We start from the raw sequence: 14,577 nt of genomic DNA, 5'->3' as shown, positions 1-14,577 counted from the left end.
AGGTAATACCTATATCATGGGTGATGATATAACCATTGAGGAATGAATGAACATGGATGGACAAGTGGGTAATATGGTAAAGTGTTCAAGAGTCAACTCTAGCTCCCCCAGGAGATCGAATAATTGAATTTAAGTGTGGGTGGCACTACCTACTTAGATACCTAGTATGACTTATTAGAACCTCGCTCTAGCCACATGGCTAGAGCACATAAAGGCGAAAGGTGGGGAGAATACCCACAAGGCTTGCATAGAGCCACGGTATTTTGAAATATTGTCTCGAAGTCCCAAACTATAGAAAGGAAGATGAGCAATCCTCTTGTGTAGTGACTAAGGATATGATCACATAGTAAAGAAGTTCTAGAGGTTAGTGGGACTTAGTGGTCAAGCTTTTAAGCCTTAACCCAATGGCAATGTTGATGAGCACAATTAGGGATGCAGAGGGACTTGGTGAGGACCAAGGAAGAGACATTAGGGAAGGGTGTTTTTTATGTCTTTGGGCATTATAAGGATGCTAAAGGGTGGTCATGGAATGACCGCTCGTAGATGGGGGGTTCAGTCTTGAGAGATAGGACTATGGCACAGGTGGTCTTGAACTACTAATAAAACAAAGGTAAATAAATATAGTTTTAATGTAACGGGTTGAGATGTTAGTGGTGCTTTTGGGGTATTTATCATGGGATCAGACACATGGAGCACTTGGACCAAGTGCAAAGGTTTAGTGGTATAAATGTTATTCACAAGACTAACATATCCCCAAGTCCAAAATAGGACTTATAAAGGTTATGAGTGAGACTTTTTTAAGTGGTAAAATGTGTGGTTAAGTGAGTAAAGTATAATGGAAAAATTAGTCACTTACACACTATTTGTTAAAAACATGTAAAAAACTCACACAAATGCCGAGCATCATCCCAAGAATAATATATGGCAATTATTGTAAAATGATCAAATGAAGGGTACATATCATCTCTATGACTCCCATGGAAGAACTCCAACTAGATGTAAGGATTGGTATCAAGAGTAGAAGGAGTTGTATAACGTCATGAATGTCACAATCAACTAAATTTGATTGCTCAACTATAATTACATAATATTGAGCAACTGCACTAATTGTTACTCTAAAGTCAAAGAAGGAGAAAGTTGTTGCCCTACTATAAAGATGAACTAAAATGACAAAAACAAAAGAGAAAAAATTGAAAAAACTATAAAGAAAAGGAGATTTAGAGAATGCAAAAGTTAGATCTAAATCAAAATCCCAAATCAAAACATTCTTTAAAAACAATCAAAATTACCTCTTACATGTATAATTAATAAAATTATTTATTTATATACTTTTATTTATTTATTTACAGGAAGTTGAATGGTTATTTTCTGCAATTAGTAATCTTTTTGGAAACGTCAAGAAAAAATGGAAAGGTAACTTTGAAAAAGTTCCTGTTAAGAATGCCGATCGACTCCGACAATTCTATTAAATATATGCTTGGCATATTGACAGAATTTCCTGCTCAAAGGAGTTGGGAGTAATGCTCCCACTCCAAGAAGTGATGGAGATTCATGGATTGTTAGTGGAGGTTGGAAAACTTCTGCATAAGATAATTGTACTCTCTTTTTTACTAAAAAACTAAAAGTGCTTGCCTTCCGCTCAGATATCTCGAGTCAGAACGCCATCGCATGCAGCTACGCCACCGGAAGCACTCGTCCTTTGTGTTGTTGGACGCTAGAACACACCCAAGCGCTGTCCAACAGCGAGATGACCGGCGAGAGACGAGGTGCACCATGCTCCCCTTTCTTGCAGCACAGGCGCGTACTCGACCTGTTCATCACCCGTTCAAGTCAGTGTCACTTGCGGTTCTTGTCTCGCAGAATGCTCCGCCGGTGACGGCCGCCAAGTCAGGATCGCCATGTTGCTGGCAATGGTGAGCTCTCCAAATCCATGCTGCAGCTCCTCTTTTCTACTGAGATCCTGGCTTTGTTTCTTGTCGTTGGGCTTGTTTGGATTGCTTCCCGGTGTGTTCACGAGGGCTACTTAGCTCACTCCCAAGAAACACTCCTCTGAACAAGTTCTCGGAACAAAGAGCGATGGATCACGTCTGGGAATTGGCTCACGAAATTGGAGGCCGTCAAGTTCGTATCTTCCTTTTTCTGGCTTTTAACGTTCTGTGGGTAAAAACAAATCCAGGAAGGTCTGAAAGCTGAAATCACTGCCTTGAAGGACAGGTCTTTCTTGCATATTGCTTACCTTGTGTGCTACTCAGGCTTGAACTGGATGAATCACTTGTTAGCGGATCCTTTAGCATGCATTTTCTGTTGCGCTCTCGTATAGAAATCATATGAATGTTGCTGTGAGGTAAGGTAAGAGCCTTCGTTTCTTCTCTGTAGATTCTTATGTTTTTGCTTTGCTTTTGTAGAGTTTCAGCACAGAATGCTACCTACAATCAAGCCAGTGTTTTGGTGAGCGGCCATTTAGACTCTCCCTTGAGATCCCCTGGTCATCTAAAATCTGTTCCTGAAATTTCCAACCTTTCCTGCTTGCCGGAATTAAAACACTGACAATGCAACACAGCTCGCAAAATTTGGAAGTATCTCCGCTAGATACGAGCCGGCATGCAGGAAGACAGTAAGCTTCATCGCGGTACCAAATGGCCAAAGTTCTTCAATACATCAAAAAGACGTCTTTCTAGCGAGTTTCCTCACCATTCCTCAAGCATACAACTGCTCCAATGACTCGTAGCCAGTAACTTCAGCAACGGTTTCTATCAAAGAAGCAGCATCCCGATGTAGTTCGCTATCATCTTGAATACATTGAAGCTGCACCGATAATCAAAGTCAGCGAAGAACAACCTATAAAAATAAAATCAACATTTCTTTCAAAGAGACTATGGATATCGGGCCTCCTTTCATTGGTGCCGGCTTAAACGTTGGAGCTGTCAACCTGGAAATGCTAATCATCATGCTGGGCTCAATCAAGCACCTGTCGTCGTACTGCTACGCCTACATCAAAAGACCAATTAGTTTGACATAACCCTCGCAAAAATTTGGTTAAGTTGTCTTACACGAACGAGGAAATTGCATAATACCTGAATTAACCAAGCCTTCGTGAACATTCTCAAGCATGCACTCTAGTTTTTCATGTAGACCGATCGCTGATTATCGAATCCATAATAAGATCCAACCAAAGCTCCGGAGTATTGTTAAACCCCATTAATTGCAAGAACTTTACTACCTGTTGTGCTAGAACATCCCCATCCGTAACAGCACTGCATGCACCCACTACCTTCTAAAAAGTTAAACTTAAAAATAAGAATCCTGCAGAGGTAAGTAACGAAAAAATACCGCATAGCTGGAGAACGAGACTCAGTCACAAGATGCTGCTCCAATGCCTTTCGCCTGATGTTTTGATCTGGATCGGAGAGGCAGTTTAAATCTCTCTGGATCGTCAAGAAAACAATGCGATCACTTTTACCTGGACGAAAACTGCGGCAGTTATGGCTTGATCGACCTCATTCGAGGGAGCGGCATCGGCACCCATCGCGAAGAGCAAAATGTAACAAACAGTAAAAATAAGAACCCAGAAAACAAGGGGAAAATAAAATGCGACATATAATAATACAGTGCCAAAAGAAAAGACCACAAATGCTTTTAAACGAAGACCACAAATCGCAACCGTCCGTCTTGAAGTAACCTGCCATTACTTCACTGTGTTATTTTAGGTCACTTGGCGTTCTTGAGTCTCGCAGAATGCTCCGCCGGCGACGGCCGCCAAGCCAAGATCGCCGCGTTGCTGGCAATGGTGAGCTCTCCAAATCCATGGCAGCAGGAGCTAGCGATGGCGGCAGCTCCTCTTTCGCTACTGAGATCCTGGCTTTGTTTCTTGTCGCCGGCTTCTACTTTGCGCTTGTGTGGATTGCTTCCCGGTGTGTTCACGAGGGCTACTTAGCTCCACTCCCGAGAAGCGCTCCTCTGGACAAGTTCTCGGAACAAAGAGCGATGGATCACGTCTGGGAATTGGCTCACGAAATTGGAGGCCGTCAAGTTCGTTTCTTCCTATTTTTCCGCTTTGGGATCTATTTTAACGTTCTGTGGGTAAAAACAAATCCAGGAAGGAACTGAAGGGTTGGCTCGAGCAGCAGAATATCTGAAAGCTCAAATCACTGCCTTGAAGGACAGGTCCAAATCTGTCAGGTAAACTCTACCAAACTTTTGTGTTTTTCTTGCTTATCGCCTACCTTGTGTGCTATTCAGGCTTGAACTGGATGAATCACTTGTTAGTGGATCCTTTAGCATGCTTTTTCTGAGGCACAACGTTGCGCTCTCGTATAGAAATCATACGAATGTTGCTGTGAGGTAAGAACTTTCTTCTCTTTTTCTTAATGTTGTTTTTGCTTTCCTTTTGTAGAGTTTCAGCACACAATGCTACCGACGATCAAGCCAGTGTTTTGGTGAACGGCCATTTCGACTCTCCCTTGGGATCACCCGGTGCTGGAGACTGTGCCTCGTGCGTTGGTAAGTCTTCGCTGGTTTTGCAACGTCCCGTTGGTTTCACAAAGTAGATCTATGTCGCAGCGTCCATGCTGGAAGTTCTACGCTACATTGTTGATTCCGGCTGGGTACCTCCATCGCCAATCATCTTTCTGTTCAATGGAGCCGAAGAAGTTTTCCTTCTGGTATTTACTCAACTCCCGCAAGTCCATTTCGGATCTTTGTTGCTTAAGCTGTCATCATAGTGCTGGGAGCTTTTCAGGCCTCTCATGGTTTCATTACGACTCATAAATGGCGATCAACTGTTGGAGCTGTGATCAATGTCGAGGCTACTGGGGCGAGTGGACCTGGTACGATTAAGTTTATAGTTGTTTTACAGGCCTGACTCGTGTGTCACTCTAGACTTGGTGGTTCAATCTGGCCCAGAAACTTGGCCAACTCGTGTGTACGCGGAGTCAGCAGTTGTTCCTGGAGCGAACAGCGTCGCTCAGGTAAATAAAACGAACACAAAAGAGAGAGACAGAGAGCTAACTTTGATGATCCAGGATGTTTTTCCTCTCGTACCTGGTGATACGGACTACCGCATTTTCTCACAAGATTTTGCCGACATTCCAGGAATGGACATAGTTTTCCTTCTCAATGGTTATGTGTACCATACAGCGTATGATCGTCCGGAAATTATTGCGTAAGAACTCAAAAACTTTGGACGGTCTTGGCTAACTTCAGTTTGCAGATCTGGGTCCATCCAGACACGAGGAGAGAATCTTATTGAGCTGCTTAAAGGTTTCACAAGCGCTCCAGAGCTTAAGACTGCTGATCAACGAGCTCAAGCCGGTGGATCAAATACTGACCGTCATGTTTATTTTGATATTCTCGGCAAGTTTATGGTAAGCAGGTTCGGTAAATTGTGGAAATGAAGTTGATTTGGCTTTGTCCTCTTGCAGGTCCATTACTCTCGCAAAACGGCACAAGTCTTGCATTACCTTCCTCTCCTCATTGTACTTGCAGTGCCATATTTCTTTAGCGATGACCTGAAAACCTCTTATTCAGCCATTTTTTATGGTTAGTTTGGCGAGAGTTTGGAAGCTTTGCTTAATCTTTTCCTTTTTCTCCGTTTTTCTATTTTTTGTTTTTGTTTTCTGTAATTGTAGGTGCGGTTCGCCATGGATTAGGATGTGTTCTGGCTGTTCTTTTTCCCGTGATGCTAGCAGCAGCGAGACTAATTTTGTCAGCAACGGCAATGGCATGGTATAACACACACGATTTTCTTTTCAAGTTGTTAGCAACTGACAACTTCTATAGGTTTGCTAATCCACTGATAGCAGTGGCGACCTTTGTACCAGTTTCAGTCGCGGGTTTGCTACTGCCTCGCGTTTTATCTTCCAGGCCACACTCCACTCAGGTACGACGTCACAAAAGTTTTGGTTTTGTCTTACACCGTAATGCTGCATGCAGGAGAAAATTGTTGCGTCTCACTGGGGAGCCACGGGTTTATATGGTCTAGAGGCTGCTGTAAGTCGTGAGCTTAAACTTTGATGACACTTTACTGATCCTAAAGTCTCAGGTCTTGATACTTTCTGGTGCAATGAGCAGCTATTTTCCATGCTGGTGGGCGTTATTTATGATTCCAGCTATCCACGTTTTGCAGCTTTTACAGAAGAGATTTGGTCAGCATTCTTTGCGGTATGATATACGCATACATGGTTTTCATCCAGTTTCTCACCACATCTCTTTTTTCTTCCTCCAGATCATTGCTCGGGTACATTCTTCCGGGCTTGCTTCCATCGGCTTACACCATTTTCTTTGTCGTTGTTTTCGTCGAATTTATTGTGGAAAAACTGGGAATGGTTGGAGCTCATCCGGATCCTTTTGGTAATATTATTATGGAATAAATGTTGTAACGTTGATGAGCATTTGTTTCAGGTTTCTTTGTGGCGGACGTCGTCATCGCATTTATAATGGGCTTAGCTGTTGTGGTGTCTGTGGGTCATATTATACCCGGTTTAGCGCACGTACTTGCTAAACCCCGGATCATCTGGTTGCTGCTCGCAATTTCCGTGGGAGTTTCAGTTGGAACGTCGGGTACATTTCCTTACAGCACTTTAGCTCCAAAGCGCATCATACTTCAACATAGTTTTAGAACATCAGGTTTGTTGTTTCGGAAATCTTTCATCTGGCTAATTTATCGAAAACGTGGCAGGGGATTCAATCATCGAAGCAAGTCACGACTTCGCAACTGTGGATCCAAATCCAATGACTTTTGTTTTCAAGCATGCACCACTTGTACGCGAGAGTCTGGCCGCGGAGCCGACGCTCTCGCAACATTCTGGTGCAAATACTTTCCTGGTATATCTTTGTGTGTTTTGTTTTCCTGGCACAAACTCTCTCACTTTATGCATTTCCAGGCTCTATATCCCATATCCTTGATGCTCTCTCGCAGCTTTCAAGTTCCAACACTAGCTGGGCCTCCATATCCGCAGGCCTCTCTTCCAAAACTTCTCCTGACGGAGTCGATACCCGGGACTCAGGGGACTCGACGTTTGTTCTTCGAGCTCGACTTGGGGTAAGCGAGAAACGCGTTTTGTATTTCATCATCGACAAAAAATATATTGCAGATCACTGCAAGAAGTCTGGGGCGCTGCGATTAACGTCACTGGCCCGTTACTGAACTGGTCACTCTCGAACCAAAGCTTGCCTGGTAACTTTTCCTTGAGAGTCTAGCGTTTTCTCAAATTAAAAAATTCACTTGTTTGCAGGCTATGAGATCGTAAATGGCGGTCCGCCATCCTACGTATGTCGATTCAGTGGCAAGAGCAGCGAGACCTGGAAATTCTGGATGGACGTAAGCACCACTTTCATCTTTTTCGCTTTGCTGACAGATAGATTTTCCAGGCAAAAATCTCCCCTCCTCTCCGGATCGAATTGGGAGTTTTGGATCAAAAACTAGACAAGACAACGATCGTCTTGATGCAAAAATTCCCACCGTGGGCCGCTGTCGTTGCGGGTACCACATACCTTTCGTCCTACGAAATTTGAGCCAACTCTTCTGGAGACTCTAGTGTGAGTAGAACACGAACACTCGACACTGTATAGAACAGGCCCGCGAATATACTAAACAAGAGGAAAAACAAAGAAAACGTTAAAAGAGCGCACAGTCGTTGGATGTGGCTTTGCCGCAGCCGTTGGATCCCCATTGCTCGTCGCTCTGTGAAGGAATGGCTCTCATCCCCATTCGTGTCAGTTCGCTCCAGTGAAGAGAGGAGGAGGGGCGCGGCCAAGGCGCCGATCGACGCGCGCTGCTGGGAGGTGAGTCCTCGTCGGCTCTGGGGCTCCAGATTCTCGAGCGCGGCCGCGATCCGGCCGATCTCACGCGCTCAAGCGAAATATCGGTCGCGGCGTCCGAGAATCCGATCTCGAGCTCGAAATTTCGTGGATTAGTGCCTCTGGGAGGGGATGGATGAGGAAATTTCTAGATGCCGCTGCCGCCGGCGCTGGTACTGGCGATCATGATCATGGCTGACCTCCATCGAGGTTTTCAGGGAAGGGCGCCGATGGTGTGATCTAGTGATCGTGCGACGGAGCAAGAATGCAGTTCTATCACCATCCCTTGTCGCTGCAAAGCCAGCAGGCTCGAATGGCGCTGGAAGAGAAGGGCCTGGATTACTGGGATTACAGCATCAATCCTTTGAAGGCCAGGAACTTGGACGCCGAGTTCTTCCGCGAGCATCCGAATGGCCGAATTCCAGTGCTCATCAATGGCAACCGTGTTACTCGAGGGAGTCTCGCCATTGTCCAGTAAGTTCTCCTCCTCCGATAGATGTTCTAAGTTTTTAAGTGGTTTTAGAGTTAGATTTTCATTGAGTGGTGGTCTAGTTTTAGCGATCCTCCTTTAAAGAAACTTGGTCATAGCTTTGTTGCTAGAAACCTCCGGGACGATCCGTATCTATTCCAGGCATTCACTTAAGTTTTTCAAGTGGTTTTTAGAGTTTGCTTTGAGTGGTGGTCTAGTTTTAGCGATCTTCGTTTGAAGAAATTTGGTCATAGCTTTGTTGCTAGAAACTTACGTACTTCTAACTCCGAGATGATCCATAGAGATTTTCTGAGGTTTTTAACTGAGTGGTGGTCTAGTTTTAGCGATCTTCGTTTGAAGTTGGTCATAGCTTTGTTGCTAGAAACTTACGTGAATATTCATTCCAGATACATTGACAAGTTCGACAAGGCGCTAGGAGGCGACAAGTTCGATTGCGAGAAGTCCCTCCAGTGGCAGCGCAAGGTGGACGCCTGGGACCCCAAGCTCTTCACGCTGAGCGCGACTCCACCTAAGTACCTCCAATACCACAGCCGCTTCAAGCGCCAGGTCCTCATCGCCCGGATGGCCGAGAACCCCGACCTGGCCAACAAGTACCACGCCAAGCTCCACGACATGCACGCCCTGGAGGAGCTCCTCAAGGACACGGACGCCATCCAGGCCAACCGGGAGCACCTCGTCGGCCTCCTCGAGGACGCCGAGGCGGAGCTGGCCGCCACCAACAATTACTTGGCCGGGGAGAGCTTCTCCATGGCCGACGTGATGTTCTCCCCGCTGCTGGCCAGGATCGAGCTGATGAAGCAGGAGAAGGAGATGATCCACACGCGGCCACACCTGATGGTCTACTGGGCCAAGGTGAAAACTCGCGAGAGCTACAAAGTTTGCATTGGCAAGTACTCCAAGGGGCTGGGGAAGATCAACTTGCTGCTATCATCGGTTCTAAACGTGGTCGCCAGAACCATGCTGAAAAGATACTAGAGAACAACACAGCGCTAGAAGATAGTTTGCCGTACAGAATATGCCTTCCGTAGTGCCTACGGGTGCTTCCGTGCAGAATATACCTCCGTACCATTTGCCGAGAATAAACACCCCGGATTCCCTCTCTCTTATGATCGGTGCGATGGCGATGGCGCTCACCGGCGGGCGATCGCGGCGGGCTAGGTAATCGGCGATGGCGGCCGGGTGATCATGGGGTCAGGGATTGGGAATTAGGGCGGTTGGAATCGGTGTGCGCGGCTCGACGCGGGAGAAGAGCCCAGCGCGAAGCTAGGGTTTTGAGGATGGGGTAGCGGAAGCCAGGGCGGAGCCGAATTCCGGAGGAAATGGATCCGGAGCAGACATTCTTGAGAGTCCACGCGCGCCTGTCCGGCGTGCTTGCGCGGCTTCTCACTCCCAGGTTCCGGACTGTCCTCGAGTATCTTTGCCTCTTCAATGCGGTAGTGCTGCTGGCGCTGCTCGTTGTGATGCATGTCAACTTCGTGGCCCAGGTTTGCCTTCTTTCTCTGCTTTTTTTCTTCTCTCCTTTCGGAGGTGATGGTGATTTTGGTTTTTTTTTTTCTTGCAGCCCGGTTGTGCTACTGAGTTTCATGCCGCCTCTGACGCGCAGCTCATACAAGTGAAGGTACTCAAATGCAGGAACTCTTGTGATTCATTTGATATTGTTTGTCATTTTGGTTCTAGATTACCGGCAGCAGTAGAGCTTTCGAGGAGCAACACCAATTCCTGTTCAGCCCCCTTACTCACCAGGATCAACCTGAGACGGCTCAAAATGCTGGGTGGAAGTTTTGGTTTCACGAAGCCGGGTCTAAGAGCAAAGCGAAGGTATCGGAAGGTGAGGATGATGGTGAGACCGCTTCTGAGGATGTTTCTGGCGGAGATGAAGCGTTCCGAGCTAATGTTGCCGGCACGACTCTCCTACACTATTTGAGTAAATGGAGTAGCTTCCTTAAGAACATGGAGCAAAGTATGAGAACTTTTGCGCAAGTTTGGGTAAGGCTATCTTATCTGAACGATTTGTCCCTAAGATGCACATTTTAGAGGATCGCGGGCTGGGAATCGTTTGCCGCCACGCTGAAGGGCGATCGACGTGCCGTTGCCTGGAAGGATTCCTTGATTGGTAAGCCAGAGAAATGTTTCTTGTTGGTTCTCATATTGAAATACAGTAGACCGGGCAGATAAGCGAGGCAAAATCCATGATCCAATGTACTTGTACAGCGTCGAAAAGGTATACGTCTTTTTCGTTTCGGTTGAAAATTGCATGAGATGAGAGAATAATATCAGCCCTCTCGGCTTGAAGGGTTATTTGATTCTTTCAGAAGTTGCAAAGGTCCAGCATGAAATCCGAACGGTCAACGTAAGCATTTGTGCTCAAAATGCTTGTTTTGGCAACAGGTGCTTAAAGAGCCTTCTTATGTTTATTGACTTATCTGTTTGTCAGCAGATGGCAGCGTTTTCTTATTGACAATTTCGTCGGATACGACACAATTCTAATGAACAGTCTCTTAACTGCTCGGGACAAAGGTTGGAATTACACTCGAATTTATTCTCGAAGCGTGTAAGGCTGAATCGTGCACTGTAGGATATCTCTATAACTTTCAGACAAAGGAGCTCTACAACCTCAATTATCTACAGGAGTCGAGTGGAGTATCTCATGGAGTTGAAGGTAAGCTTTCCTTCATGCGTTTGTGCTGTACTCACATAGTTTTTGTAGATTATGTTGTTTTCAAGTTCGGGGTGCTGATAATGTCATTATTTGTGTTTTTCACCACAACAATGTCTGTTTCGTTCACCCTCAGAGAAACGCAAGCTCGAATGCTGAAATTCACAGGTCTGGTTTTTCTTGAAATTGTGTTCTGTGCTAAACCTTCTTTCCCTGCTTGACAGTCCAACTGCAGCATCACGCACGACATCGTCTTCCTACCTTCCATCTTATCTTTATCCATGTGTTTGAGTCACTAGTTTTTGTGCCTGTAAGTATGAACATCGAACGCTTCATTCATTTGTTTTAATGCTCCCTTGTATTTACAGATTATGATCGGTATTTTGTTTTTTCTATTTGAGTTTTTCGACGATCAGCTCTTAGCTTTCATGGTTTTGACTTTGGTGTGGCTATGCGAACTCTTTACAATGATCAGGCAAGTTTCTTCCATTTGCATTTTGATTATTGACCTTAATATGGTGATTGCAGTGTCAGAACCAGAATCTCAATGCAGTATTTTCCTCGATTTTTCTTTCTCTACTTCATGGTGTTTCACATCTACTTCTTCTCTTATACATACGGTATGATTGCAAACTCACTTTAGCACATTGCTGAACTTGTCTCCTTTTTCAGGATTCTCTTATCTCGCGTTTTCAGCAACTGCGGGATTCATGCAGCACCTGGTTTTATTTTTTTGGAATCGTTTTGAGGTAAGACATTGACATGCCTGCTGCTTCTTACGATTCGATGGGGCCTGTCAGCAGATACCTGCATTACAAGTATATCTACGTAGAAGGGAGCTACTTCAGCAGCAGGGGTTACATGTAACGTCGTCGGCAATACTGACTTCAGCTGTGCAAGTGACGCGGCTAAACCCTGTCAACCCGCCAAGATCTGCAGAACAAAGAGTAGAAGGGAACAATGGCTCTAGGACTTCCTTAGGATTTATGACTGGAACTTTCGAAGTAGGCGGGTTGCAGTCTTCCAACAGCTCGAGAACTTCCAACGCAGCCCAGATTCCTTCGGACAGAATGACGGATAGTCTAGATTCTACTGTTGGCGTGCCAGATGCTTCTGTGGAGAACACTCAAGCCGAGGGCCCTCCAACCCCAGCGGCTAATGCTCCTATCATTCAGGCTGCTCCCATCACAGCATTCGGTTCCGTGTTTCCGTGGACCTTAGGGAGCCCGTCAACGGCATTGGTTTCCTTCCTTCCCATATTCCGGGACTTCAGGGAGCCTGAACCGGAGCCAGCAGGGACGACAACCACTGTAGGGACGGGTGGCGCCGAGGACGACAACGGTGGCTTGCGACAGAGGAACAACAGGACTCAAGAAGCTGGAAGCGAGGCGGATACATAGCAACATATTGCGGTGACGATCCAAAACACCAGGTTAATCTTCTTCACGACTACGAGATGGTTGGTAACCAGAATCGCTTTTCTTGATAGTGGACTGACTCGTTTATAATCTCGGGTTCCAGGAAAATGGTGGCTGAAAACTTTTTTCTTCGTCCAGGCAGCAGCTCTCCTTCACCAGGTTCCGGTCATGTCTATATCGTCGGTTGGTTAGTTTACAACGGATTGGTAGTAAAGAACTTGTGTGCTGTTGTGTGTCAAATCGGAAAGCTCAGAGGGAATCAATAGTGTGTTTTTATGATCCTGCTTTTAAGCTGTTCTTTGCAGGAACAGGAGTCTCGAAAGCTGTCAAGCATATGCTCGCGCTGTTGGGGCGAACCCGTCCAAAGAGGCTGTCAGCAGGATGATCCAACCGCCAGGGATATGAAAGAGAGTGCCAGCTGCCATACACATGGGAACATGGCCCAGCCCGCCATCAACCGTTTCCTCGCATGACGTAAACAGAGAAGCTGTCCGAGCAAACTTATACAAAACGAAGAATCCTTAGCTCGGAGGTACCACTTTTTCTTCTTTCACTATGGATCATCCGCCGTATCACCGTTTTCTTCTTCTTCCTCTTCTGCTTCTTCGTGCAGCAGCAGCAGTAACAGCACTCTGACGATTGAAGGGAATGGATGCCAGGGACTTTGTCAAGCTGTCCGTGGCGGGTCTCGGGCTCCGCATTAATCCTGCTTCAACAGGAACAGGGGGTACAGATGCAGGCTCTTCGTCGTTGAAGCGGCGAAGCAGGACTAGAAGCTTGGGCAGAATCGGGATTCCCTCGAGCAGCAATTGCTTCTTCTGCGAGATCAGATTTCCTGGGTGTCAACCGCAGACTTCACAGGTTCCACTCGTCTTTGGAGAGCCAGATTCTCGATCTGTTGCTGCAAACTTCTACATCGACGCCACCGTCTTCAACAAGCTCCTGTCGCCAAACCCGGCGTCATGTCTGCTGCGCGTGGGAAGCGGGTCAGCTCCAAGCGTGGAATTGGTTGTATACGCAGGCAGGCAGGGATACGGCAACAGCAGCGGCAGCAGCATCAGCAGCAAAGTTTTGGGAGTTTTCAGAGTACCAATCAGCGCAGATTCAGATTGGACAGACGGGTTGCTTCTACACGGAGGCTGGGTCAAAATGGGCAGCTTCATTAGTGGAATGGAGCTCCACGCTGCGGTGAAGCTAGAGTCGGATCCGCGCTACGAGTTCCAATTCGATGGCGACATTGCATTGAGCCCCCAGATTGTCCAGGTGAAGGGGAAGGGCGCAGGAAAGAAGCAGCAGCCAGTTTTCAGCTGCAAATTCAGCAAAGGCAGGACGAGGTCAGAGCACGAGTTTCTTTTTTTATTTGGCTTGCCAAGTTTCTCACAGTGTCTCTCTTCCAGGATGGTGCAAGGAGATCTCACACCAAGCCGGACTCCCAGGGAGGAGAGCGGCAACAGCCGAGAAAGAAAGAGCTGGCTCGTGACAATCCACGACCTGTCGGGCTCCCCGGTCGCGGCGGCTTCGATGGTGACACCCTTCGTGCCGTTCACGGGCTCGGACGAAGTCAGCCGGAGCAACCCGGGCGGCTGGCTCATCCTCGTGCCCGACTCGTGCTCCTCGGCAACCGACGTGGTGCATGGCGGCCACTCGTACTACTCGTGGAGGGCCTGGGGGCGACTCGAGGCGTGGCGGCAGGATGGCGGAAGGCTGGGGCTAAAGTTCCAGCTCATCTCCCACACCGGCTCCATCCTCGTGTCCGAGACCACCATCCCCTCCTCCAACAAAGCCGGCGAGTTCTCCATTGACACAGGCCCCAGCGTCCACCACTCTCCACTCCCGAGTCCTCGCAGCAGTGGAGATTGTTCCTTCTACCTCGGCCTCCCGACCACGGACAGTGGCTTCGTGATGAACTGCGAGCTGCGGCGCGGTGGCAGTGGCAGCGGGAGGAGAAGTAACTCGACCTCCTCGTCGTCGGCGTCCAGGGCCACTGTCCAGCTCTCGACCAGGTACATTACGTGCGTGGAGGACGCCGCGGTTTTCATGGCCTTGGCTGCGGCCGTGGACTTGAGCCGCGATGCGTGTCAGCCATTCTCTCGCAAGCTCCGCAAGGAGCTGTGTAGAGATTTCTTCTAGCTCGACCAAAGCTAGCTAGCTAGCGGGCGAGGCGGCCTTTCTTTTGATCGTTACTTTTCTCTTCTTCCTTTTTATCTCGTCCCAGA

The 14,577-nt window shown here is 47.2% G+C and overlaps 4 protein-coding genes across 13 annotated transcripts; all 4 read left to right on the top strand.

The window, feature by feature from the left end:
• The first annotated feature begins 2,062 nt into the window (after positions 1-2,062).
• On the top strand, positions 2,063-7,623 carry LOC9646088 (endoplasmic reticulum metallopeptidase 1). 2 transcript variants are annotated; one of them, XM_024674689.1, is made up of 21 exons: positions 2,063-2,121; positions 4,097-4,179; positions 4,240-4,341; positions 4,394-4,500; positions 4,561-4,661; positions 4,739-4,826; positions 4,879-4,967; positions 5,022-5,161; positions 5,210-5,363; positions 5,421-5,538; positions 5,628-5,724; positions 5,779-5,878; positions 5,932-5,988; positions 6,041-6,159; positions 6,224-6,348; positions 6,400-6,624; positions 6,677-6,822; positions 6,882-7,039; positions 7,092-7,174; positions 7,233-7,318; positions 7,369-7,623. In XM_024674689.1, the coding sequence occupies exons 1-21, from the start codon at positions 2,077-2,079 to the stop codon at positions 7,510-7,512; spliced, it is 2,367 nt and encodes a 788-aa protein (XP_024530457.1). In that variant the 5' UTR covers positions 2,063-2,076; the 3' UTR covers positions 7,513-7,623. The 2 variants fall into 2 exon arrangements, with proteins under 2 accessions (XP_024530457.1, XP_024530456.1); XM_024674688.1 differs by lacking the exon at positions 2,063-2,121 and adding an exon at positions 3,720-4,029.
• Positions 7,624-7,735: 112 nt separating this feature from the next.
• LOC9646087 (glutathione S-transferase TCHQD) lies at positions 7,736-9,366 on the top strand. Its single transcript, XM_002970000.2, has 2 exons — positions 7,736-8,271; positions 8,674-9,366. Exons 1-2 carry the CDS (start codon positions 8,063-8,065, stop codon positions 9,260-9,262), a joined length of 798 nt encoding a protein of 265 aa, XP_002970046.1. The 5' UTR covers positions 7,736-8,062; the 3' UTR covers positions 9,263-9,366.
• Positions 9,367-9,431: 65 nt separating this feature from the next.
• On the top strand, positions 9,432-12,638 carry LOC9646086 (membralin). Of its 8 annotated transcripts, none has more exons than XM_024674698.1 (15): positions 9,432-9,771; positions 9,849-9,905; positions 9,965-10,273; positions 10,322-10,400; positions 10,447-10,508; positions 10,581-10,675; positions 10,725-10,804; positions 10,863-10,946; positions 10,995-11,111; positions 11,168-11,253; positions 11,312-11,418; positions 11,472-11,563; positions 11,616-11,692; positions 11,747-12,402; positions 12,465-12,638. In XM_024674698.1, the coding sequence occupies exons 1-14, from the start codon at positions 9,607-9,609 to the stop codon at positions 12,341-12,343; spliced, it is 2,007 nt and encodes a 668-aa protein (XP_024530466.1). In that variant the 5' UTR covers positions 9,432-9,606; the 3' UTR covers positions 12,344-12,402; positions 12,465-12,638. The 8 variants fall into 8 exon arrangements, with proteins under 8 accessions (XP_024530466.1, XP_024530465.1, XP_024530464.1 ...); XM_024674697.1 differs by having other exon boundaries at positions 11,744-12,402; XM_024674696.1 differs by having other exon boundaries at positions 10,459-10,508; positions 10,863-11,111.
• Positions 12,639-12,763: 125 nt separating this feature from the next.
• LOC9645546 lies at positions 12,764-14,544 on the top strand. Of its 2 annotated transcripts, none has more exons than XM_002969998.2 (3): positions 12,764-12,893; positions 12,975-13,695; positions 13,759-14,544. In XM_002969998.2, the coding sequence occupies exons 2-3, from the start codon at positions 13,010-13,012 to the stop codon at positions 14,489-14,491; spliced, it is 1,419 nt and encodes a 472-aa protein (XP_002970044.1). In that variant the 5' UTR covers positions 12,764-12,893; positions 12,975-13,009; the 3' UTR covers positions 14,492-14,544. The 2 variants fall into 2 exon arrangements, with proteins under 2 accessions (XP_002970044.1, XP_024530467.1); XM_024674699.1 differs by having other exon boundaries at positions 12,972-13,695.
• Positions 14,545-14,577: the final 33 nt, after the last annotated feature.

This window comes from Selaginella moellendorffii, unplaced genomic scaffold (genome assembly GCF_000143415.4).
Source record: "Selaginella moellendorffii unplaced genomic scaffold, v1.0 SELMOscaffold_13, whole genome shotgun sequence".
In the NCBI taxonomy this organism is placed as follows: Eukaryota; Viridiplantae; Streptophyta; class Lycopodiopsida; order Selaginellales; family Selaginellaceae; genus Selaginella; species Selaginella moellendorffii.
This window is presented reverse-complemented; position numbering and strand designations above follow the sequence as displayed.

What these genes read in the sequence shown, in the direction of transcription:
- LOC9646086 (XM_024674693.1), top strand. Translation starts at nt 9,607, where the DNA reads ATGGATCCGGAGCAGACATTCTTGAGAGTCCACGCGCGCCTGTCCGGC. An exon ending in CTGGAAGGATTCCTTGATTG is followed by an intron (nt 10,401 to 10,446) that starts GTAAGCCAGAGA and finishes ATTGAAATACAG; the next exon opens with TAGACCGGGCAGATAAGCGA. An exon ending in TCGAATGCTGAAATTCACAG is followed by an intron (nt 11,112 to 11,167) that starts GTCTGGTTTTTC and finishes CCTGCTTGACAG; the next exon opens with TCCAACTGCAGCATCACGCA.
- LOC9645546 (XM_002969998.2), top strand. Translation starts at nt 13,010, where the DNA reads ATGGATGCCAGGGACTTTGTCAAGCTGTCCGTGGCGGGTCTCGGGCTC. An exon ending in TTCAGCAAAGGCAGGACGAG is followed by an intron (nt 13,696 to 13,758) that starts GTCAGAGCACGA and finishes TCTCTCTTCCAG; the next exon opens with GATGGTGCAAGGAGATCTCA.
- LOC9646088 (XM_024674688.1), top strand. Translation starts at nt 3,736, where the DNA reads ATGCTCCGCCGGCGACGGCCGCCAAGCCAAGATCGCCGCGTTGCTGGC. An exon ending in GACAGGTCCAAATCTGTCAG is followed by an intron (nt 4,180 to 4,239) that starts GTAAACTCTACC and finishes TGTGCTATTCAG; the next exon opens with GCTTGAACTGGATGAATCAC. An exon ending in TTATTCAGCCATTTTTTATG is followed by an intron (nt 5,539 to 5,627) that starts GTTAGTTTGGCG and finishes CTGTAATTGTAG; the next exon opens with GTGCGGTTCGCCATGGATTA.
- LOC9646087 (XM_002970000.2), top strand. Translation starts at nt 8,063, where the DNA reads ATGCAGTTCTATCACCATCCCTTGTCGCTGCAAAGCCAGCAGGCTCGA. An exon ending in GGGAGTCTCGCCATTGTCCA is followed by an intron (nt 8,272 to 8,673) that starts GTAAGTTCTCCT and finishes TATTCATTCCAG; the next exon opens with ATACATTGACAAGTTCGACA.